General features: G+C 37.6%; 1 protein-coding gene across 1 annotated transcript in view; it reads right to left on the bottom strand.

Annotated features, from left to right (window-relative positions):
- AK5 (adenylate kinase 5) overlaps positions 1-24,666 on the bottom strand; it is a 92,631-nt gene that overhangs the window by 53,439 nt on the left and 14,526 nt on the right. Inside the window, exon 6 of the mRNA XM_065841753.2 lies at positions 17,968-18,159. Within this exon, the coding sequence (XP_065697825.2) occupies positions 17,968-18,159 (192 nt within the window). The remainder of the gene's footprint in view (positions 1-17,967; positions 18,160-24,666) is intronic.

Raw genomic sequence — 24,666 nt, forward strand, 5'->3', positions numbered from 1 at the left:
CAACAGCTTCTATAGCAAAGTCAACTACATTATTTTTGAACATTAATTAAAACCAAAGAGATGTTTTAGCACATGCACATATTGAGACCTTTTTTACCTAGAAAGCACAAACACTCATTTTAAAAAATAAGCATCCTGCTGTTGGATCAATTTTCACTGTGCATTTACTTCTTAAAGGAAATTACCTTTAAAGAGGCAAACAGTATTACAAAGAAACAGAAGAGTATTGTCAAGTATCAAGGCAGATCACTACTAAAGAGCTTGAATGCAAAACTGAATTACAGTCTAAGTAAGGAGATGCTCCATGATTTATTTGCTACTTAGTTCTTGTAGAACCCAGGAAAATATTCAGCCTGAGGGAGAGAAAATCTTACTCTCACCTCCACTGGGTCTGGAATAAATTGTTTGATTTTTACTTTAATGCACCTAACCCTAAAGGAAGGGAAAGACATTATTGGTTACAGAGAGTCAGGTACAACTGGATGCTGTCCTCACCGAAACAGCCCTCTGTGTCTGAACTTGCAATATCTTGCTTCTCTGTTATGTTACTGGAGCTCACAGTGACGCTGCCAATTATGAGGCATTACTGTAAAATTCAGTATTTTGAAACTTAGACAAAGGGCGGAGCAGTACAAAAAGTTGCACGAAGGTCAGTCAATAACAGCTGTAGTTGTCAAGTTGTTCTATGCAGCTCAGTGACGTTACAGAAAGATCTAGAATCACCTCTCTTCCCCAAATGCCTTTGTTTTTTTTCATTCCGCAGCAATGATGCTTGTCCTCTAGTGTTTTTTGTTCTATCTTTATCTAGGAAGACTTCTGATGGGGTTTGATGTGTCCTCATTCTTCAGTAGTTCCTGGGAACTGACCATATTGCATATAAACCAAGAGACTCTTGGGGAATAAATTGGTTAAGGATCAGTTGCTATACCATAATTCCCCTATTTCCTCCAGTACCACGTGAAACAAGTACTGGAATGTTCCCATTCCCGGGGCACCCATTGAAATATCTCTGACTACTAACATGTTCAAATAAATGCGTTTCTCAATACCTTTAATTTTTAGCATTGAGTGCAACAGTACTTCTCAGAGGGAATGAGCCCTAAAGCTATGAGACATTAACCACTATGTTTGCATATAGAGAGATTTCTCCTGAATTAAGTTTTTTTTTAAAATGTATGTTTTCCCCTGCCTGTAGTGGTCTTGGAGATCCCGTGTCATTCTCCTTTCTGCTTAAAACAAAACCAATACATTTTCTAGCATCAGCTCCCAGAGCACGTACAGATCACAGACTGGCACCCCAACTAAATATGTAGCAACACTGGTTTCCCAGAAAAGGTCCATACAGGCAACAACTGTAATTCAAATAAGGCAACTAAAACAAATTTTAGAAAAACTCAGAAATAAAAGACATTGCTCCCTATAAATATTTTCTTCCAGTGATAGTTTACGCTTTGCTTCAATGAAAAGCATTGATACTGCTGCCAAATACACCATATATTTCCCTTTCAAGATCAAGAGCATTTCTCCTGCTGGCTTCAGTAGCAGAGATTCTGAATGAAAAATACTAAAATATTGTAGACTTTCTTTTACCATTAGATGATGTCATAACAACTGTTACCAAAACAACGACTTTTGCTTATGTATTATCACAGTTTTCTAAGGAAGAATGCTACCAACTGAAAGCTAACAAGTCCTGTGTTAATTTCAGCTGCAAATTTAACTAGTTAATAAAGCACAAGAACTAATGACTCAGATGCAAGAACAAGCATACAGTATATCATAGGCTTAATCATTAGCTGCTGTGGGGTTTTTGTAGGCAAAATCTGCATTTAATTCAGGAAATGATTTTATATTTGTAGGCATCTAAGACCTCAGCAAGATAGCAATAGTTGTAGTTATTCAAAGTGGAATTTGAAACTATAAGAACTAGAACATTTGAAAATTATTAGCTTTTCTGTTTTCCTTGGAAGACAAAAAAGAATTTTACTTTCCAGCTAAACAGTTCCTGTGTATTTCAATAAATTCTGACCCAGGATAAGCAGTATTTTTAGTGGGGGTCTCCACATTAATCAAGTCTGTAAATGGCATTGGGATCACAGAATCCCAGAATGTCAGGGATTGGAAGGGACCCGGAAAGCTCATCCAGTGCAATCCCCCCATGGAGCAGGAACACCCAGCTGAGGTCCCACAGCAAGGTGTCCAGGCGGGTTTGAATGTCTGCAGAGAAGGAGACTCCACAACCTCCCTGGGCAGCCTGGGCCAGGCTCTGCCACCCTCACCATGAAGAAGTTTCTTCTCAAATTTAAGTGGAACCTTTTGTGTTCCAATTTGAACCCATTACCCCTTGTCCTATCATTGGCTGTCACTGAGAAGAGCCTGGCTCCATCCTCCTGACACTCACCTTTTATATATCTATAAACATTAATGAGGTCACCCCTTCAGTCTCCTCTTCTCCAGGCTCCAGAGCCCCAGCTCCCTCAGCCTTTCCTCACATGGGAGATGCTCCACTCCCTTCAGCATCTTTGTTGCCCTGCGCTGGACTCTCTCCAGCAGTTCCCTGTCCTTCTTGAGCTGAGGGGCACAGAACTGGATCCTGGATAATAAGCTCTCCCTTGGACATCTTGAGCTGAAGAGTGTGAAATTTTGATGAAATAAATTATTTATCTCTAGAAGCATGACTCATACCAAACTCAGAATAATACTCAGCAAATGTCAGTTTGAGTTCTGGATGGGCTCATAAAACCAACTTCCAATTGCACTGCCTCAGGAAGGACACGAATTTGTTTCCTGGAGCAAGAAGTGAGTGCACCGCTATTTTAACTTCTGTACCAGAAAGTTCTGGTTAGCTGTCTAAATTACCGGAGCGTGTTGTTTCGGAGCACAACGGAGACTATTTGATTTATAAATGAAAGCTGGCAAGCTAAGGAAATCCTGACAGAAACTATTGCTTGAGTCACCGCGGAATATGACATTTTTGCATCTAGCATGTATTTTTTTGAAACAAATGTAGGACAAAATCCCATGTGATTATGTAGGTTGAAAGTATTTTTAAAATATCATAACAAAAAAGTGGATGAAGTGGAACTGATTGACATAATTTAGTTAGCTTTTCAAAAGCTTTTGACAATATTTCTACCCAGAGGCTATTAAATGAAACATAATTTTACAGAAGCGCTAAATAATAATAATAATGTGTTTTTTTTTAAAAAAAAGCATGAGAAATATCCAAGGTACGTGTTGACAACAAGTAGTACAGAAAATGGCCACTAGGAAGGAAATAGAAAATACAAATCAGAAAACTAGAACAGCTCGCCCTGACTAGGGAAATGAAGTCTGAGAAGGGACAGGGATGTTGGCAAGAAATGCACATAATGAGACTACAGTGTGTCGCAGGAGAGATGAAAAAACAAACAAACAAACCAAAAACACAAGAAAGAAAGACCAGAATGAAGCCTCCACAATCTTTCTTTAAATATAATTTCATAACTTTACCTTTGGCTGTCCACTACCTATTCATTTGAACAAAGTGAATTACAGAATACCTGAAACTCTAACACTTGAGGTCTTATACCATTGTATTAACATATTGCTGAGATATGAATAATTTATTGCAAAAGTAAGCTAAACAACCTACATTGAGTATTTACACATTATCCATAAAAAGTGATAGAACTGACCATTGTTGCAATTTACACAGAAAGCTGGAACTTTCGACTCAGTGAAGGAGAATCCACTACTTTACACTTTACTAAACAGTGTTTTATGAACTGAAGGTTTTCTCTGTATTGAAGTGGCTTCTGGCTGCAGCTCCTTCACCCCTGTTCTATTTTCCTGTTGGATGAGACTGCAGCATCACAGCATTTCTCACATTGTGGTGGTTTTCAATGTCACCTTGCGAAACAGCAGACAAATACCTGTGAAGCTTCTACCTTTCCGTTTGCTGCCTCGTATGGGTTTTTTTTTCTGTCTGTTTCAACCCTTGGATATCATAGCAGAATAATCTGTCTTACAGCTGTACAGTGATATTAATTTCTACTGGAATTCTGGCAAAACATGGCAGGGAATTACAAAATGAAGTGTTTTCAAAGGGTCTGCTTTTGTAACATAAGTCAGCTCAAAGCGTAGGGAAGCTGTACCGCTTTCTTTCAACTTTCGCCAGTGTTGTATTACTGTCTACAATTCCAATGGTGCCTAGAAACAGCCACTTAGAACATTTTAAAATTACCCACTGTTTTTTATTGACCTTAATATAATGAATGCTTGATCTATGTTTGCCTTTCTTCCATTATTAAAATTTTGCTATTGAAAAAATTATTGTTAAAACCATTCATGTTACCCAGACGAAGTGAACGGCATAGGCTCTGACATGCTTATAGATCCTAGAAAACAGGTTTGGTTTGGATTCAGGATAGGCTTTAGGAGAACGCATGGACTTGATTGTATTTTCTGCTTCTAAAGAGTTAAGGAACAGCTACAGAAGTATGATTAATTAAATGCATGTTTATGTTAGCAACTGAAGACCAGTATAAGCTTATGGAAGCACTCTTTAAAGCAACTTAAAGTGTAACCAGATATTCTTGCATGCTTCTAAGACACAAACATATATGACATGAAAGAAATGTGATCAATTCTAAAATTATCTATACATCTTCTTGGTCAAAATACTCTGAAAAGTTGCAATTAAAACAATTATTAGAAATTTAGTCTTTATTTTTAATATAGTCAGTAAATGAAAGAAGTGTTAAGATGCAATTTCTAAGGGTAGAACAAGTTTATTATTGAGTTTATGATGTGTAGTTTCAATTCATTCGATACTAGGCTTAAATATATCTTTTACTGCATTCTTTCTGTTTAAGATTCTAATTAAAAGACATTCTAGAAAATTAAGATTACTTTAGCAGTGAACTTACTTAGAGTTGATTAAAAGAATATTCATTTCTAGAACATTTTTGTTTTAATTCTGACAAGATGGCTTGGATAATCTGACAGTAAAAATTTTTTTAAACAGAAAATAATTTCAGGTCATCTTAAGCCTAAAACTCCTAACTCTGGCATTCTCCATCTATCCGTCCTATTTTTAAGGAATACAATAGATGGCATCGCACTGTACAGATAGTCATATTCAGTTGGGGGGTCTTACCAAACATATCCTAATTAGTAACAATTAGTACAATTCCAGTTATCTCCTTTTCTATATCATAGATCTTATTAGATCTTCTAACTCTTACGGAGTATTATATCAAGGGTAAATATGTTTTTTTCATTCTAAGGGACAGAGTCTTCTCAAATGGGCACAACAAATGTAAAGTGGGAAGTATCAGTACTCAGACTCACTCTAGAAGCAGACTTGTGATAATTTCTATAACAAAGACAAGATTGTGGAGTTTTCAAGACAGTTCAGATATGCTAGTTCTTAAAACTAGTTTTCAAAATTTCAAGTAGAAACAATGACTACATTCCATGCAGCCATTATTGCTGAGGAGGAAAGGAAAAGCTCCTTTAGTGTGGACTCTAGTGTTCTAGATCCCAGAAGCTTTTGGAAGTCACTGTCTGAACTTACCATAGAATGTCCTGAGTTGGAAGGGACCCACAAGGATCATCAAGTCCAGCTCCTGTCCCTGCATAGGACAACCCCTAAATTCACACCATAACAACCCCTAAATTCACATCCGTAATCTCTTATTGGATTCTATTAGTTTTGAGAGTAGTCTATACTGTAAAAGAAGAAAAATAATTTAGAGGTAGATCCTATTTATGAAGTTTACTCTGTATTAAAATTATGCCAAGGGAGTAGGGGAACTGACTAAATACAGATACCTCATCAAACAAAAGTTCATGTGGACCAGCCTACACTGAACAAACTAGATCCCATTTCTCTTAAAAACCTCATATCGGGCCTTAGCATGTTGCTCACTTCCTCCATCCACCACAGTGGAGAGCAAGAGTCTGCAGAGAGCCCATCTATAGATGCTGGCTCTGCAAGCAACTGATTTTGCACACCAGCTAATTTTTAACTGATTCCCTGATGTGAAATCAACACTCTTTCACCTTATGTAATGAAGAACCTAGGTACTTGTCTGTGATTTAATTTGCAAAAGGCTTCCTACATACCCATCTCTCAGAGCTGTACAACTTCTGTAAATACACAGTCACTGCGGTAGAGAGTGACTCTATCTACATAGTTACATCCCATCGTTACTCCAGTGAATAAATAATTGCAAGCTCCTATCCGTGCTTAAGACTTTTATTTGTCCTTTTTCATACTCAAGCCAAGTTGTGCACTCAAAAAGGGCTAGATTTACATCTTGTTTCATGCCTTCAATGTCTGTAATTTTCTAGTGAATCTTTTTTCAGGTGACTTTTTTTTTTTTTTAAATCAGTGAAGTTCTCCATGCTTGTGTAATTCATGGGAAAAAAGGAATTTTACAATGTTGTTTGAACTTGGCTCAATTTAAAAAGAGCAACTGTAACCTTTTAAGTTAAAGAATAATTGATATTTGCAAGGTAAATTGTTGTCCAGCCTCAACAAGAAGCTATCAAATAAATTCCATTGAAAGTTCTCTCTAACATAACTGGTTTTTAAGCTAAGAGTTTTTTAGTAGAGATGTCTTTCCAAGAAACACAGACATGGTTCCTGTTACTAAGTCATAACATAAGCGATGAAAGAATATCCAGCTATGTTTAACTTATTCTGTATTATATTCACCCTACTGAATGTAGCGATTTTTCTGAGGAGTGGTCTTCTGGCTGTAGTTCAAGGATATAATGAATAGTTGTTAAAACCTAACTCATTTCAGAATTCACATGGCTCCTGACCCTCTTTCTAAAGTTCAAGAGATGTAAGAGAACACAAATGGCATAAATGAAGAAGAGCCCGTGTTCACAGTGCTGGAATTGAGCTCATTTGTGTCTTGCACCCCATGAACCGAGTCAGAGGTGAAAGCTAAAGTACCCACAAAACCTTTAATGGCCATTACAGCAGACTGAGGTGACACACATGGCCTGAGGGACAGCAGAGATAATGTTCTTGTAAAAGAAACAGAAATTAGATGCCTTTGGGTTATGCAAAACTATATTATGTGGAATTTATACAGTGAAATTCTTGCAATACGGTGTAGATAGAAAGAAGATTACTTGATTTTTTCTGTGTATTAAGGACTGATAAAATTAATAACCAACTTGACTAAAAACTTTGTTGCTGACGTTCCATGTTCCCTTTTAATAAGTCTCTTCAGTAGAGCAGACCAAAAAAGCACGGAAGGCAGAACACAGTAGGAAATCAGTGAAAAGCATATTTTAGTATTGCCTAACTGGCATCTTGCAGTGGTAGGAGAGGGAGATAGGCATTACAAAAATTATAGTGTTACCAAAACAGAACAGATGGTAGAATGCAATGAAGGATAAGACTTGACATGCTAGCCAGAGCAGAGAATTCTGAGGTACCGGTATTGAAAACGTGAATGTGAAGCTTCAATTTGACATTTTGGTTAAAGATAGGAGAAGTAATCCAGTGGAGGATATAATGAAAAACAGTTAAGATTGCCTAAAACCAATGTAATTTTAGCAATTATATTTTTAACACAATGGGTCAAGGAGTAACATAGGTATGAACAATCCTAGATATATAAGTAACTTATCACAGCAAGTTACAGTGAAAACATGCCAGGTTTTACACATTAAGTCCTCTATTTGCTATAGCATGACTGGCACGAATGACCATCTTGTTGGCATAAAAAGAGATTAACCATTGAGAATTGAGACAACAGTTCTTCCTTCACAGAAAATTACAATGGTAATTGTGATTGCAGTGTTATTGGCATGTCTTGTGAGGCTTCTTTTCCCTTTTTATTATTGAAGTAGACTACTGAATTGCAGAATGTGATATTGTGACAACAAAGTGAGCAGTTATATTCACTGGCCATTAGTGAAACAAACTGCAGTCCTGCATCAGATGGAAAGGTGCAAATGTTAACCCTGGGAGTAGGATAATTGTGCAAGAGGATAAAGGAAAAATCCTTAGTTGTAGCAAAGATTAACTGCAGAGGATTCACAAGCACGTCTTTGCCAGGAATTTTAGGTTGTGTCTATGTGGTACAAGGCAATGATGTGCAGAGATGTTTGTGATAACACTAAATGATGTACCACAGTTACAAGGAATAAAATAGCCGTCTTAGTGGCTACCCAATGTATAATTATGAGCAAATTCAAGAAGGATATATTACTTCATTGAGATGCTGAGTTAACACAATAGCTATGTTGCCTAATTCTGAGGTTTTTCATACAGTTCTTCAAAACACTGTTAAGTAGATATTCTTTAGTAGTGTTAGGGAAAAAAAATCCTCCAAAGAGGCATCAGAAACACTGAAAAGCATACAGCGGAAGCTATAGTTCTCACTTTAGTACTCCCTAGTGTGGTGTGTTCTCTGAGTCGCATAATGGATGAGTAGCTCTTCAGCTTTCTCAGTTCTCCACCAACACTGCAGCTGCATCTAACTCTTGGCTTGTTGAGCCTAAATGCTGAAAAAAGACTCCAGAACGCTAGAGAAAAATGCCAGAAGAGGTCCAGAAGACTAACTGCATCAGACTTTCTGATGACAGCCTGAGCATCTCTTCTCCGTTTTGACACTTACGTGGCTCCCTTCATTGCAAAATCTGGGCATTCACAGATGTGAATAAGTTTATGACGCATTAAAAATAAGAAAGTGTAATCTTTCATGTCCCCTCTCTTTCGTGCAATACATCTACAGGAAAGGAAGAACAGGAGCAAATGCTCGAATAATTACAGGATGATGCTAGATTGCATGAGTAGAGGCCAGACCACCCAGTCTCATTTAACCCATTTGAATCAAAGTCGAGTATGGTTGATATCAGAGCAAACATTCAGTTGCCATGTGCATAAGGAAATAGAAATATTTAACAATTTAAGATTCAGGAAATAAGGATGATAAATACTGGAATCGCAGTGCATGAGGCACAAGATGTAGTAACATTTTAATAGGACTGTGAGAGTGAGAGCTGAAAGACCATTCTGATGTTACTGATGTAGCGACTTGCATGAGTTGATATCCAAATTTCTTCCATCAAATGGCAGCAAAATGGTTTTGCCCATAAAATCAGAAATTCACTGATTATAAACTTTTCGCAGGGAAGATTCGACAGTGGTAATCAGAGCTAGAAATCACTAATGGAACTTCTGGTAGGAAAAGTGGTGTTTTAACATTTATGTCAAAGCATGGCTGAAATGCAGTTTTGGTTCTTCTGCTGGATGTTCACAAAATCAGGTGTGGTTAAGGATGTGCTTACGGATGCAAAGTATTCAATACAAAAGGACTTCCCAGAGGCAATGTAGTTTTTCCAAGCCGGTTTCTTAATATAAGCCTCCTCTAAATGAGAAAAAATAATCTTCTTTAAGCCTCACTTTAACTACAAAAAGGAAATAAGAAGCTAATATTCACCCAAAGGACACAGCTTAATTACCCTAAGATGAACTGTTTAAAATAACTTGAAGAACATGTAGGGCATGTTATTTTAAATATCTCTTACAGTTCACTTCTCTGCGTGATAACTTGGCTTAATTACTTCTCTCAGTTTTAGCTTCAAATCTGTAAAAAAGATAATCTCTGTTAATTTTAAGCACGTATCAGCTTTCACCATGCCAGAAATGGATAATCTGGGCTAATATGGCTGTCAGAAACAGCATTCCCCCTCTCTTTCTGGAGTTCCTAAATCATCTTGGCCCATGCTCTCTTCAGTGGCCAATTCTACAGCCCGACTTGTCTAAGTTTATTTATTTTTTCAAACCCTACTTCTTCATTCAAACTACATGGGGCACAGGGGCCAGGGCAGATTCCAAAAAGCTGTTATTTATTTAAATCATCGTGCTTCCAAAGATAAAGAAGAACATAGTGTTGCACCAACACAATTTACCTCAGCAAAGAATTTCCACCCTCAGGGTTTCTCTGCATGCTGTACGTACACACAGATGGCAAGTTTTCAAGCTTGGTCATTCTCTGGCAGACATTAGTATTTCTGATACACTTAACTTGTTGACATCAATTATATAATGAGAGGCTAAAATATTTTGAAGCTTAGAAAGTGTATATGGTACACAAGCTTCCACATATGCAGAAATCACTCATCTATCCCATATAAAATGTGCATATATTTATGAACAGTTTGTTTAGACACATTTCTACATAAATTTCATTCATGTGCCATCTCTTCTATGTTCTCCAAAATATCTCACAAATCAGTAACACATGAATAGCGTGGAGACACAGTGTAAAACCCAGCAGTGATGAGAGCATGTGTAAACTTTCTCTAGTTCAGCAGTTCTGCAGGAGACAGTTCCAGGTTCTTTCTCATATCCCGATTCTTTCTCATACCCCAATTTTTCTGCAGAAGAGCTACCAAACATAGGAGAGAGACCCTTCATTTGCAATGACAGGCAGCTGACTTTGTGTCTGCAGAGAACTGGTTATCTGTTCTAGGCTCCAACTTACCTTTCATTGCTTTTAATCACCACAAAATGAAAAAGCGATAGCAATTATTTCCCATTCCACATCTCATTTTCTCTGTACAGATTTTTTTTTTTTGTGAATATATAAGCGTATACATCCATGGAGCCAGATAAAGATTGAGGAACCATGCAGCAAAACAGAGCAAGACTCTTGAATCTCAAACAAAAACCCTGGTCCTGAGGTTCCCACAAATGGTTCCCTACATTTCTTTTTTGATTTGAAAAGTTCCCGAAGCACTGAAGTTCTGCTCCAGCAGATGGTCAGAGCTATCTGGGTTCCTCTTTGCACCCATTTCGGTCATGCCCAAGAAACCAGAAGTGCACTGAAGAGCCAGTGTAGCAGTCACGTTAAAAGCACATCTAACATGTTCTTACAAGGCTGAGCTCATGTTGGCTGTATTTTTAGAACAAATGAGAGGTATTTGAAAATATATTGGTGACACTGGGCCAATCAATGGGAAATCTCAGTTCAGTATCCTCTATAAAGCAAAGCAAATTCAACCCCCATCTCTGACCTATGGGGACAAAGACTCAGACAGGACTAGGCTGCAGTGAAACCTTTCCTGTATCACTTTGCAGCCAGAAATGCAAGATCCAAGGCATCAGATGGCACGTAAATGAGATCCTGAGCCTACAGCAGCAAAGTGAGAGCATGCGGGGGAGGTGGTGGCTAACAGCCTCTATTCCTAGCATTACTTCAGGGAAGGGAGGGTGGGATTTTTAAAATTTTCTTTTAACAGATTGTTTAATGCAAAACTGCTTGGATGAGAACGAGTATTGCTATCAGAAAATAAGAGCAGCTAGTGATTCTGTGTTCTGCCAAACCAGCTGCACATTCCTCCACTGAGCAGATTCTTGAAGCTGGATTCTGGTTTGGGAGAGGTGCCTGGCAGTGGTGCTCTCAGTACTTGGAAGCAGAGTGGAGGTTCCCATCGTGCCTTTGCCTAATAGCTTGCTATTGATAAGTTCTGGATTGACCTTGAGAGCAGCTGAAAAAACGGCAGGACTTGCATTTCTCTGGGAAAGGCCGCAGAATTAAAGGAAAAATGAGCAATTGAAAGACCTTTGGAATCAGCAAAACAAAACTCAAGTTGGACAACTATATGATAGCACAGAAACTTTAGAAATGGATTATAACTGATATTCTCACCAGCATATTGGTAAATTACAGCCTGTAGCTAAAGTTCATGTCAGTGTGCAATGCTATAGCAAAATCCCTTTTTTTAACCAAATCAAGAGAAAAATTTATATAACACAGTTCCATGGGGAATTTTTCTGTGACAGTTGCCAGCCATTAGGCTTGTTTGATGCTAATGATGGCAGACAGCTATAGAAGCTATTTCCCTCACCCACAACTATTTAACTTCTAAATTTGTGCTCAAAATTCATTCCCAGCTTCAGCTGCTTTTTCTGATTTCTCTTTACTTCTCTGACTAATCTCAATGTCATTTTAATGTTTTGCACAGGCACAGTAAATTCCCTAAAAGGACAAGTGAGACAATGAAGATATCAGTGAAATCAGCATTTTATGCCACAGGATTGGCTGTTTAAATAAGGTCCAGAGCCTTCTCTTCATGTTTAGCATTTTTGCCTCACTAAAGCTAGTATTTTTTCTTCTTTTTTTTTTTTTTTTAAATACACACAGGCTTATTAAGATAACAAGGCTGACACTGGATCTTACATGGAATTATTATAAATAAGGCAGACCGGGCCTCATTCTGCCTCCATTAAGAGAAACTTGCACTGCTAGGATGATGAGCTCTGTATTGTTTTTCTGTCTAGACCAATTGATATGTTCTACAAAGAACAGCAAAGCTCTCTGGGAAGAGCTTTAATAACTGTGACTGAAAGATTTTTGTAACCCAGTGATCTACTCTCCAATGACTATACCAACATCTATACCAGATTAGAGTCCAGATAAAGTGGAGATTTAGAGACCCTTTTCAAAGTAACTAACAGCTGGGTGATGGGGCTTACTGGGTGGGAATAGCGGAGACTTAAAATCCATTTGAACGAGGCAGAATAGAGACATGAAGTTTAATTGCCTTTTCCATTCTACCCAACTTCTCCTCTATCCCACATTTTCCCACAATCAGTTTTGGTTTGATACAAACAACTAGTTTCTGAAATACAGATTATCTGAAGATAAAAATCATGCGTATTATCCTGCCCTCTTCACCACTGATAATTTTTTCCTCTGATAAAAACATAAGAGCATTAACCATAGCATGCTCAAAACTTTACTGAATTTGGCTTTACTGAATATGGCTGATGGCTATTAATCGCTTCACTTTACAACTTCCTCCTCAGTGAATGAGCAGTAAAAAAAGAGTACAACTCTTTTTCACTGTGTGGGCACCATCCACTATCCTCTGAATTCTCATTCCTTTCTCTCCAGAACGTATCCTGTCCCTATGACTGAGACCAATTTAACCAAGTCAGCTAAGCGGAAAAATAAATAAATTGTAGGCAGAGAGGCTGCTTTCTGTGGGAGATTTTGTTGATGACTTAGAGTTACAGACATTATCATACAAGTGCTACACCAGTTTGTTCATCATGGTCTACCATGCTGTACTGGTGTGCTCCTTAAACTTCCCTGCAGTAGGATGAATTACATCTGATGTGGTGTAAATGAAAAAATGTCCTAGTGAGAATAATTTTACATTACAGTAATTTATTCAAGAGTCGGTGAATGTGATTTTCTTTTCCGATGGTTCTTAAGGGCAAGGTAGTTCATAGCAGCAGGTCTAATAATGATGAAACATCAATATAGTGTCTAGAAGATAAATGTATTTTGAAATTAACAAAACAATAAAACAGTTTTCAGTTGAATTTTCCAGCTGATTTAAAGGAGCTCTTTAATAGTGGTCTCCTTTAAGAGTAAGCTCTCGCCAGGCAACAAAGATGTGGTGGACTAGAACTTCAGCTAACACAAAGCAGTTTTCTCCTGAAAAACAGTTTCTCCAGGCTGGGGTGCCAGGAGTTGGGGGTGGGAGAAGGATTAACTTTTGATTATTTGTAACTCACAGCACATTTTTTTCAGAACAAGCTATCTCTCAGCACAGCAACCACATTAAAAGTATTAAAGCACATAAGTTACATAATAATTATGTTTTTTTCTCTTTCTTTGCCTTTTTCATTATTATCTAACTTGAAAAAAAAAAAAGGGAAGGAAACTCTTATAAATCAGTGCTAGAAACCGAAATGATACCGTACTGTATCTCTAGGAGTGCTGTAGCCAAACTAATGAAGTACCTAACAGTGATTCTTATAAGTGAATAATACAAACCACCTAAGTATTTTTAATTGAACAGTGAGCACTGTCTAGAAGTTTGCATACACAGACCCCGTTATTTTGAAGTTCTCTACTCACGACCACACCTCAGTAGTAGCCTTGGTTGATGTGGCATGGCTCTGTACACATACCAATTATCATGTCAGCACCTGAGACCATACACAATAATATTCTAATATTTGCTAGATGGCAGGAAGGACAGAGGAAAAGATTAAACTGTGTTCAGAACTGAAGTCTTCTGCTGAACATCAGAGTATCTGCAGATCATCTAGGCATTTACATTTTCTCCCTTTTATAATTTAATCTAACTAACATCTTCCCCCCATTACTCTGTGGCTTAGTCATTGTCTAGATAAACAAAACCAGGACAACAATATATAATATCCTAAGATTTTTTAAAAGTTACTGATAAATAAATGCCAGCATATGCATCTATTTATATACTCGTTGTCCAATATTGTGATATCTATTACTATTGTCTTTCTGAAATCATATTGGACTTAAGTAAGGTCAGGTTTTGATTTGCTAGACCTGCTGACATTGCTAAAAAGAATTTTAAACACAGACTGTGTGTTCATGACAATATCAGATATTTACTTCTCTTTCTTAATTATAATGAAGTTTACAGATCTGTTCAATTTGAACAACAACCCAAAATTTTGGATATTCCACGTTCATTAATCCAAAGGAGCTTTTCTGCAAGCACAGAGTTATACCTTCCCATTTCTCAGAACTACCGTAGTTGGGCCCTCACTTCTTTCCGTGAAAAGAGAAGCCAGGATCAGACTCTGAGAGCACGGATACCATGCACACACTGAAAATACATGGCATACAGAGCAGCAAACAAGTATAAGCTACATATTGTATAAAATTATCAAAGATCCAGGGGGAAAAAATATATGAAGGGCAAGAATTACACCTAATCAACCTAACCAACTAGATGTGAAATGAAGATCATGGTTTTTAACTCTATTAACCTAACTTATGTTAAAAACAATAGGGAACAACTGAGCAGGAAAATCAATATTAATTGGGAATTTGGATTTTTATTTTCTTGCTCATACAGTGTCTAACAGTAGAATAATTACATCAAATGTCTGCTTATAAATAATATTTAGTTAGATATCAGTGAATTTTTCTTGTATCTTTTGGTCTGTTTATCCATGAAGAAGAACGCATTTAAGTAGATGTTTAAAATCTGAGTTGTGGTTCTAAAATTATAACCCTCCTTACGACAAATGGTCCTATTTATTTTCCCTGCTTAGAACTGTCATGCTGGGAAGAAGAAATGTCTGAGATTTAGAGCTTTGAACAGCAGTGACAAGGTGCAGGCAGGGATTTAAGAAAAATGTAACTCTTTTTTTTCCCGTCCTGGTCATCACTGACCTTGCCTGTCCTTGCTTCCAGGATTCACTCCTCTGGGAATCAGGCTAGTGTAATTCTATTTTATGCTGTTCTAGTTCTTACACTGCTCTCATCGCATAATATGTCAGTGCCTTCCAGGTTCAATGTTATAATCAGCAGCATAAATGTGATTTTCTTTCTTGCTTCCTCCTTCTGTAGGGAAATAGAGTGAGCAAGTTCATCAAATGTATGTAGAAGTGTTACTATTACATGTACAGATACATACTAGGGAAGGCCAGTTGAAGAGACAAGGCTTTCAGCAGGAGAAGGTGGTGAGGAAGACTGCAATGGTTCTGTTATCCTATGGCTTTATAAGAAAACTCTGTCTTTTCCACTGATGGAAGGCTATGAAAAATTACATGGTTTTTGTTTTTTTTTTCAAAATCAGAAGAAAGCTCAAGTTCCTCAGTGAAGCAGACAATGGGGTCAAAGCCATCTGGAGTAGGAAAACATCTGTTATCTCCATTGATGTTTGCTTAAAGAGTTAGGACAGGAAGTTGGCAGAAACAGATTTCCCATTGGACAAATGAATTTGCAACAAAATTAACATATGAAAAGAAATTAGGTTGTCAGAAGATTGTCAAAACTCTATAAATAATGCTGATCTATGAATCTGGCACTAAGAAAAGGAATAAATAGTGACAAAGTAACTGCTTTTATAAACACTATTTTAAAATGTACAACTTGCTCTAGTAGTATGTAGGTTTCTATGTGGACTGAGCACACACTTCCTCCGTTTCAAAGTCATGTGGGTTTTGTAGAAATTTTCAGTTGCTTACTTGCTCCAGAGTACGTGTGCTTAATCTCTTTTTATCACTCCTTTCCCAGCTACTCCTTTTTCTCATTTATCCCCCACTAACTTAATTGCCTTAGGCAACTGCAAAACGTATTTTCCACATGCAATGAAATTCTATGGAAATGAGGTCTGCCATATATATTCTTTATTATCTACAGAACGGGATCCTTTAATCCACTGGCTGTGAAATTACTCACACTTCTAACTCAGGGCTCGGCTTTACTAACGCATCCTGGTTTTGTAACAAGGGAAACACAACTGCACTGCAGGACCTCTAATGACAAGTGAACAACAGAATCTCCTTTCCAAAGTCCAATTCTCTTCTCTTCTACAACAGTATAAATCTAAACTAATTTCTATATTTCTGTGAAATGATATCAACACACTTTGAGTAGATACCTTATTGTTTCCGTGTCATGTTACTATTTCCATATCCATCACAAAAATCTGCTTGCTTCAAAAAGAAAAGACATATCTAAGGTGAACATTGCAGTTTAAATTATCTTTAGAATTCTCAAGAAACTAAAAAGTAGAAGACAAAACCGCAATAGGAAAAACATCCTCTGTTTTGCAGGCCTCATTACAGAAAAGGAATTCTATCCAGAATCTCCACATGCATTATTTACAAAGCCACATTTTCCCCAAAGAGCTAAGTATGTTTTCTATAGGAGAAGCACTTGTAAAGGCTACAGAAATGTCACAAACACACACTTCCTCAATAATGAAAACCAACTTCCAAGAATTCCAGTCCTCTCAGCCTTCCAAACAGAGTTAATCAAAATCCTCAAACAGAAAACATACTCCCTGGGGAGACTAACGTAATAATTTCCTGGGATTTTCATTTTGAAATTCAGAAAGATGTTGAGATGTATTATTAAGGCTACCAACATCTTTAGATGACTTTGCAATTAAGGATGCCTGTTTTGTTTCTTTTGATAGCCTAAATAACCTAGGAAGTTCAGATATTTGTCATGAGGAGAACATAGCCATGTGAACTACCTAGGTTGTCTAGTCTATCAAAAGAAACAAAACAGGCCATCTGTGCTCTTGTGGTACCACATGTGGTACCAAGTTCTCTGCACTATTACAACCAGACAGAGTCTGTAATTTAGAACACATCAATGGTTCAACCATTGTCAACTGCTCATTGAATTTGTTATCATTAAGCACTTAAATACTTCAGCAGTCCTTGCTAGCCCTACTTCTATAAAGTGCTTCTGGCTTTATTTATTAATGCAGCTTTTGGTATGTTCTATGTCTAGAGGGACTTTCTCTTGTCCTAAGTGTTGCAGAAGTCAGTATTCTTACTGATATCTAAGTGGTCTATTTACACTGCAATTTTCTTGTCGTCAAAATTTTTATCTGAAATGCTAAACCTTGTAGGAGACCACACAATAAGGCACATTTAACCCATTATAAGATAATCTAGGGATCTTTTTATTTACTGGAGTCAGTTAGCAGCCAAATATATTTATTCCTTGAAGAGCCTTCATTGATCTAATCCAACTCAAGACATGCTTTCTGTTACAATGGTATTTTTTTTCTGCTTCCTTCCCCTCTCAAGACAACCACCCAAAAAGTACATGACCATTTGCGAGGGATGAAGCTGCTGGCACTGGAATGCAACCAGTGTTTCGAGGCAAGCTCTTCTTTCATGGAAATAATTTCTGAGCAAAGGGTTTGCAACTAGCTGGCGAAGCAATTTCTGCCTGCAGCAAAGAACTGACATGGTGTTCGCCATGTCACCTACATACACATGAATTTTGCTCTGTGTTAGTCCATTTTTACAGAAAATACCCTCAGCAAACTGGAAGTTTGATTTCAGTAACCATGGTGCAAACCTAAAACACAATTTGACCCATCTAGACTATCTTAAAGCAAAAGGTGTAAGAAGCCGAGTTTAACCACAACAATTAAGTTTTCAGAGCTATTTAAATATACTAAAGGACTTACTGTGATGATCAGCCCTTTTTCCTGGAAATATTTAACCAACGGGACGGCGTTCTGCTTGAAATTCATTAGTCGTCTTTGAGTGGCTTTCAGGTTATCATCAGGTCTCCCTTGCTGTTCAGCACGCTTCAGTAACCTTTCTTTCAGCCTTTGGCTGGAACATGCCAGAAACACCACCAAATCTGGGGTACAGATCTGTGGAAAGAGCAATTCAAGAAGTCTGTGATTAAGTTGACTACACAGCACTACAGGACTCAGCAATTCCGTTATTAGGTGAGGGTCGATACTCTACATTTGCCTAAGTTGGAACTTGATTAAGTCATGCATTTTCTGTTTGTTTTATTTTTAAGGTAAATTCGTAGACTGAAGGAGAGGACTGTTTGTCTTACGTGAAGGTTAGTCAATCTGTTCTACCTGAAATGTTAAGGAAAAAGTTTAATGAAAAAATCCCATCTCACCCCAGAAACCTACTCTAGGCTAGTTTTAGCCTAGCTTAGTTTTGCCTTTTAAAACATATTAGAATTCTCTGCAAGAAGCATCTCAGATAAAAACAACCTCTATTTTACTGTGCACTTTTTTATCCGATTACATATCAGAAAGGATTTGTTCTCACAGACAAGAACAAGGTTATTTCTGCTGTCTTTACTTACCTGAACATAAAAAGTTCATACTTCAACTAATATTAGTAAAAAAATTAGCTTACTATTCTAGAAATGACATAATCTAGTTACATTAGAAATGATGGTGGATGCTCAAGAATGCTAAACAGACATTTTTGTCATGATGATTCCTATCTACAGAACAATTTTGTCTTTGTTCAGCTTGGTACTATGTAAATTTGATAATCAAATCTGAGCTATAGAAAAGTATCACCAAAACATCTCCTGTGTTCTAACTACTAAAGAAGGAACTGATTTATATCTTCATGCTCTATAATTATACAGTTGCTATTAATACATTGCTATTGAGGCCCAGAACCAACCAGTTATGTTTCTGAATACTCTCTATATCCAGGTGATTCTACCCAAGGATGTTAAATTGCCTAAAGACAAACATATACTAGAGCAGGGGTGTCAAACTCATTTTCACCAGGGGCCACATCAGCCTTGCGGTTGCCTTCAAAGGACTGAATGTAATTTATCTGTACGTTATAGAAATATATAATATATAAAAATATATATTTATCTGTACATTATATAAATGTGTGTATATATATGTAAATGTACATTTTATGTATATAAATATATATATATGATGCAGCCTCCAGCGAAAATGAGTTTGACACCCCTGTACTAGACTGTATAGTCAAAACTTCACAGGTAGACAATCTAGAAAATTAATAACCAAGTTTGGGGTTTTTTTAAATCCCATCTAGCTGGTTTCTGTCATTTGAGGGAATACAACCTGAAGTACAGTCTGGCCTTCCCTCCTGGCAGCCTGAGAAACTTCTTCTCAGTGAGGGTGGCAGAGCCTGGCCCAGGCTGCCCAGGGAGGTTGTGGAGTCTCCTTCTCTGCAGACATTCAAACCCGCCTGGACACCTTCCTGTGGAACCTCAGCTGGGTGTTCCTGCTCCATGGGGGGATTGACCTGGATGAGCTTTCCAGGGCCCTTCCAACCCCTGACATTCTGGGATTCTGTGAAAAAGGTTCTCCTGAAGTCCAAAGAAATAAACATAACTTTTCAAAACTGGGGTGATGGTCATGTCCTTTTACAAAGAAGGTCACTGACAGAGTAGGATATGGTGTTGAGGAAGGAGACACCTGCTAAAACACAAGAACAAAGCAAACCCCAAAACCTTTGAAATAATTAACCTTTTCATCTTTTTTTTTTTTAATTTTTTGATACCTGCTGGTGGGAGAGAAGCTCTCTCCTGACTCTAACACGTGTACCTCAATGTCCGCAAAAAACAAGTAACTTTCCCCCTCTTCTCAGATTATTTAAAATACATAATTGACAGAAACTGTGTCTGTCCTTTCATGGGATGAATTAACTATAACAGTTAATTTTACTACCATCTAATAGCTTTAAGGCACATAATTATTCATGTGTAATACTATGAAAGTTTCTGTGCTAGACTTCCATGCAATATGGACACCATCATAAGTAGCTCTGTTAAATTAAGGTTGCTTCATTAGTAGTAAGAGCATAATGAGGAAGTGGAAGTTGGGAATTTAAAGAGCATACAGTAATAAAGAAATCCAAATTATGACACAGATTCTGAAAAAAAATGCTGCCGGTTTCAAAGTGTTTTAGGTCACGAAACACTATCTGATGAATGAGAATGGCTGATGCACGTTGCAGCAGACTGAGCACAGGGACGTCTCAAGTCCCAGTGTGGAAATCTGGCTGACTGGAGCTTCCTAACATACGTTACACAGGGATTCAGAAATTATAACTGTAAACCAGGGACCTAGTAAAGTGAAGGACAAAAGGAGTTTATACAAGTGAGTACTTTTATTTAGTATTTCAATTTGTGTGGGTCCTAATGGTAGTGAAGAAAGATGGTAAGAAATCTTTAGATGCTCCAAGCCATAGCTGGCCTTCTCCTCACTCCCAAACATCTTCAGGTTTAGCATCTACCACGTACTCAGATCTGTGAAATCATACCAGACCTCCTCAAGTGCAGGACCTAAGCTTCTGCATATCGCATAACTTCACATCAAACCTTACAAAGAGGACTTATAATAAATGGATCTCTCATGAAATTATTAGCCCTAAAGGAAAAAAGAGGAAGGAGACAAAAGGAAGGTCTCCTGTTTCACACAAACATGAGAGTGCAGCTTTCCACAGGCCATCTCAGTTCTTTACGAAACTGTGGCTGCATAATTGCAGCCGCACGACAAGGGAAGGATGTGAAAGCCACCGTGATGGCATCAGGTGTGCAGGTTCTCTTCTGCTTAGTTCCCACAAACCGCACTGGCTCCAGAGCTCAGTTCCTTTTTAAGAAAATGGGAAAGCATGCCCACTTTTTTTTTCTTCTAGTTGTAAAGTGAGGATAATAACAAGGTACAACATTGTAATTACTGTGGAAAATTAATTAATTAGGTTTTAATTATTTCCTCTTGCTTTTTAAAATGGCAAGTTCCCTACAAGAGCTGAGTAGTGGTGGTGTTCTTATTTTTTTGATTAGTAACAGCAACAATACAAAAGACAGTATCAGAATCCCAGGAACTAAAACCATTTTTTTCCTGACAATTTGGCATTTCTAATTTGAAATAGATTTCACTCACAGAAATAAAATATCAATGAAAACAATAGTTTGAAATTCTCAGTTCAAGAAGCCTATTTTCAAATTAAGCATTGTCTGAAATGTTTTTTGAATTGGAAAAAAAAAAAGTAATTCAAGCATATTTGAAGTACGAATACAAAGCAGATTCTGATTATGTGATGCCTCAATGAATTAATCTTTTACCTTTAGAATATGCATCTTTGTCATCAGAAAATAGCTGAAAAGCATTTAATAAACACAAGCCTCTGCTTGGTTTTAGATGCACAAGAGGGTAACATCTCTTCTATATCCATAGGTATACAGACCTAATAGTATGTAATATACTCTTACATGCATTTAAAACCTTGGTAAAACCTTTGTAAACCCTTAAAATGCTATTCATATTTCATTCCTGCTCATGAACCACTCTCTTTCTACTTACCTCAACTGCACCTCATGCAAGATGTGCTTATAAATACTTTAAGCTGGTGTGTAACAGACTAGTGTGAACATGGGCACCTGGGATTACCTCTGGAAATGTATCTAGTTCTTCTACACAAATAGGAGTACAAATTGTTTTTTTCCTAACAAAATAAAAGGTGGTTTTATGACTCATCTGAAAACTAACGCATTTTTTTTAACTCAGAACTAACTGTCATTGAGTTTTACGACTAGGGAATAAGTTTTATTCTGAGACTGAGTTTGTAGAAAAGGTGTACGGAGCCAGCAGAGACAAAAGAACTGTATTCCTTCATGCTGATTTCCCATATCACATTCATCTTGTGCTGAAGGCAGAGGCTCTTATTCATGCCCAGAAATGCATGAGGAAGGTATATGGGGCTCAGGGAAGTGAATTTGACTGCTTGCCTACTGGAACATGGCAGAAAGGAGAATCTCTGCCTATGGGAATAGACACGTCTCTGGTTATTCACAACCTTCTGAATTTTAAATGAGACAGAGAGTATGGCATTGACTCAGAATAAAACTCGTGGGTACATCCTCTCATTTTTTAGAATAGTATTTACTAGTAAGAAAATCCTACTCTGAGTCTGAATCTCCTTCCTAAACTGGAACATGGAGTAAATTGAGAGTAATTCCATGCAGGTTGGTGGTGTTATTGACATAAAGCAGCATAAATGGAAAGATGCTCTCTTAGCTCTGGGGATATCTTCTACATCTTCTCTTGTTAGTGAGAGCAGTGTGGTTGTTTGCTAGAAATTAGACAATTACGTTCTCTCTCGTTATTCCTCATTAGGCAAAAGACAAAAATGCTCTGTTTCTTAATTCCTGGTATGTTCTACTAGATACTCCTGAGAAAACTTAACTGACAGCTCATGAACAGTTGTCATTAATTTAACAGTGCATTTTATTCTAATTGGTAAAGGTTACTAGCAAGCTAGTTTATGTCCATTGTATGGGTGCTCTCCCTTGTAATTGATGATTTGGTTTTTACAGTTCCATCTCTGCTGGGTCACTAGGCTCTTTGCACAGTTTTTGTTTTTCTTGTTTTAGAAAAGCAAGGTCATGGAATATGCTGTCAAAGAATGAATCCTGTTAATGGATTTTTTTCTGGTAACTGCTTTTGAACTGTATTCACACTGCTCAAGAAATAAACTTTCAGCAAATTGCCCAGATTACATAATTCAGCCCCTTAATAACTGATTGAGAGAGGCAGGTGTCTTTAGGGAGATTCACCTGTGCAGGGCAGTGAATTGATATGAATCCCTAGCTGTAAACACTGATGCTACTGCTACAAAGGGAGGTTGAAGCAGACTTCCATTTCAGAACTGCTCAGCAGGCACGTCCATTCACCCTGAATTCAGAATATAAGGTCCTCTCCTGAGGGTTAAGGACCTGCACTGGACGAGCCCTCCTTTGGCTACTTCAGCCAGCTGAGAGGAGCCCTTATCCAGAAAAACAGCAAACCTGAGGTCTAGGGTCTCTAACCCAGCAGAGAATGGAACCACCGCTCACCTTTCCCAGGAAAATGCTCCATCTTTCAGGGGAGAAGACAAAGACCATTCCATAGGCTCCCTGCTCAAACTTGGCTTGAAGAAGGCAATGTAAAACTCACAGGGCCAAAGAGAACAAATGAGAGGAGCCACAGCAATGAAGACTGTTGATGCTCTAGCCCTCCCACTCCTCACAGAGATGACTGGGTACATATATACAGTCGGGGACTGTACCTAAGGCTCATCAGCCTGGAACAATGGAGTGGAGATTTGGGACACGGGAGATAGAAGTTGGGGAGGCAATGAATACAACACAGAGACCATGATGTAGAAAAGATATCTTTATCGGTCACAAACACCTGCGTCAAACTGTGAGGGGATTGCAGGCACCACTTTGAGTACTGGACTTGGAGGACAAGGGCTGCTGTCCTCAGCCTGTGAAGCTCCAAGAGGTCAAGTCAGTTTTTCCCAGGATCTTGTACTGTGTCATCTACATAGTTTGTTCTGCTTTAGCACAATTAGTTCTCACAATAATTTTCAAAAAGGATATATGTGGGAGTTAAGAAGTTAGCTCAGATCACAGCCAAGATGAGCTAGTTATTCTTTGAAGGTGTAGTGCATCTGTGAATATTTTTAAGGACATTTTCAACACGGAATTAGATAAAATTTATTGCCTCTGTTTATTATTTAAATTAAGATATTACTTTTTCAAACATAGTCTCATCACCTCGGCCATATAATGCAAAAATATTTTACGATAAGTTCTACAAAAATAGTCTCTTTTGTCAAGGAATTAAATTATACTCATTAATGAACATTCATTAGTTCTAATACTTGTTCCACATTTCACTTCACTATTAATAAAACTTACAGTCAATATATTTTAAGCAAACTTCATCTGTACTCTATTGAAATAGGGTTAATGTCAGTGAAGGAATTACTGAAATATGAATGGAAGTTGTGCATGAATGACTGAAAGCAGGAAGAAAAACCAACAAAACCAACCAAACAACAACAAAACCAACAACCACCAAAAACCCCAAACCAAACAAAACCAAACCAAAGCAGTAATTGAAATTAACTGGAAAGTACTGAAGTGATATATATATTTTTTTTTTCTGGGAAGGGTAAAAACTTGTTGCTATGTGAGAGATTACACAGAAAGTCAAACTGCAGTTTCTTCCGTGCAAGTCACTCGAGTTGAATACACCAGTCAGAGACATTTCATCACAGTGTTCCTGGAGAGGAAGATGCTTGAGCATCCTGGTGCTGTAGGTGACCTGCTGAATTTCAAGCTGACAGGTTAATGGTAAATAAACCATTTTCTCCTTGGCATTTTTGAATGTGTGCTTGGAATCTAACCACCTTTCCACTATTAGCACTCAGCAGAGAGCGCGGATAGTAATTTGTGGTTTAGGATAGCTATATGCCTTAGCTCAAACTAAAAGGCTAAATACATCAGTGTTGAATCTGTGGTATTACGCAGGAGGATTTCAAAATTATCAAAAATCCAGAAATTACCATATATTTAAAACGAATCT

Source organism: Patagioenas fasciata, chromosome 6 (genome assembly GCF_037038585.1).
Source record: "Patagioenas fasciata isolate bPatFas1 chromosome 6, bPatFas1.hap1, whole genome shotgun sequence".
NCBI classification, from domain to species: Eukaryota; Metazoa; Chordata; class Aves; order Columbiformes; family Columbidae; genus Patagioenas; species Patagioenas fasciata.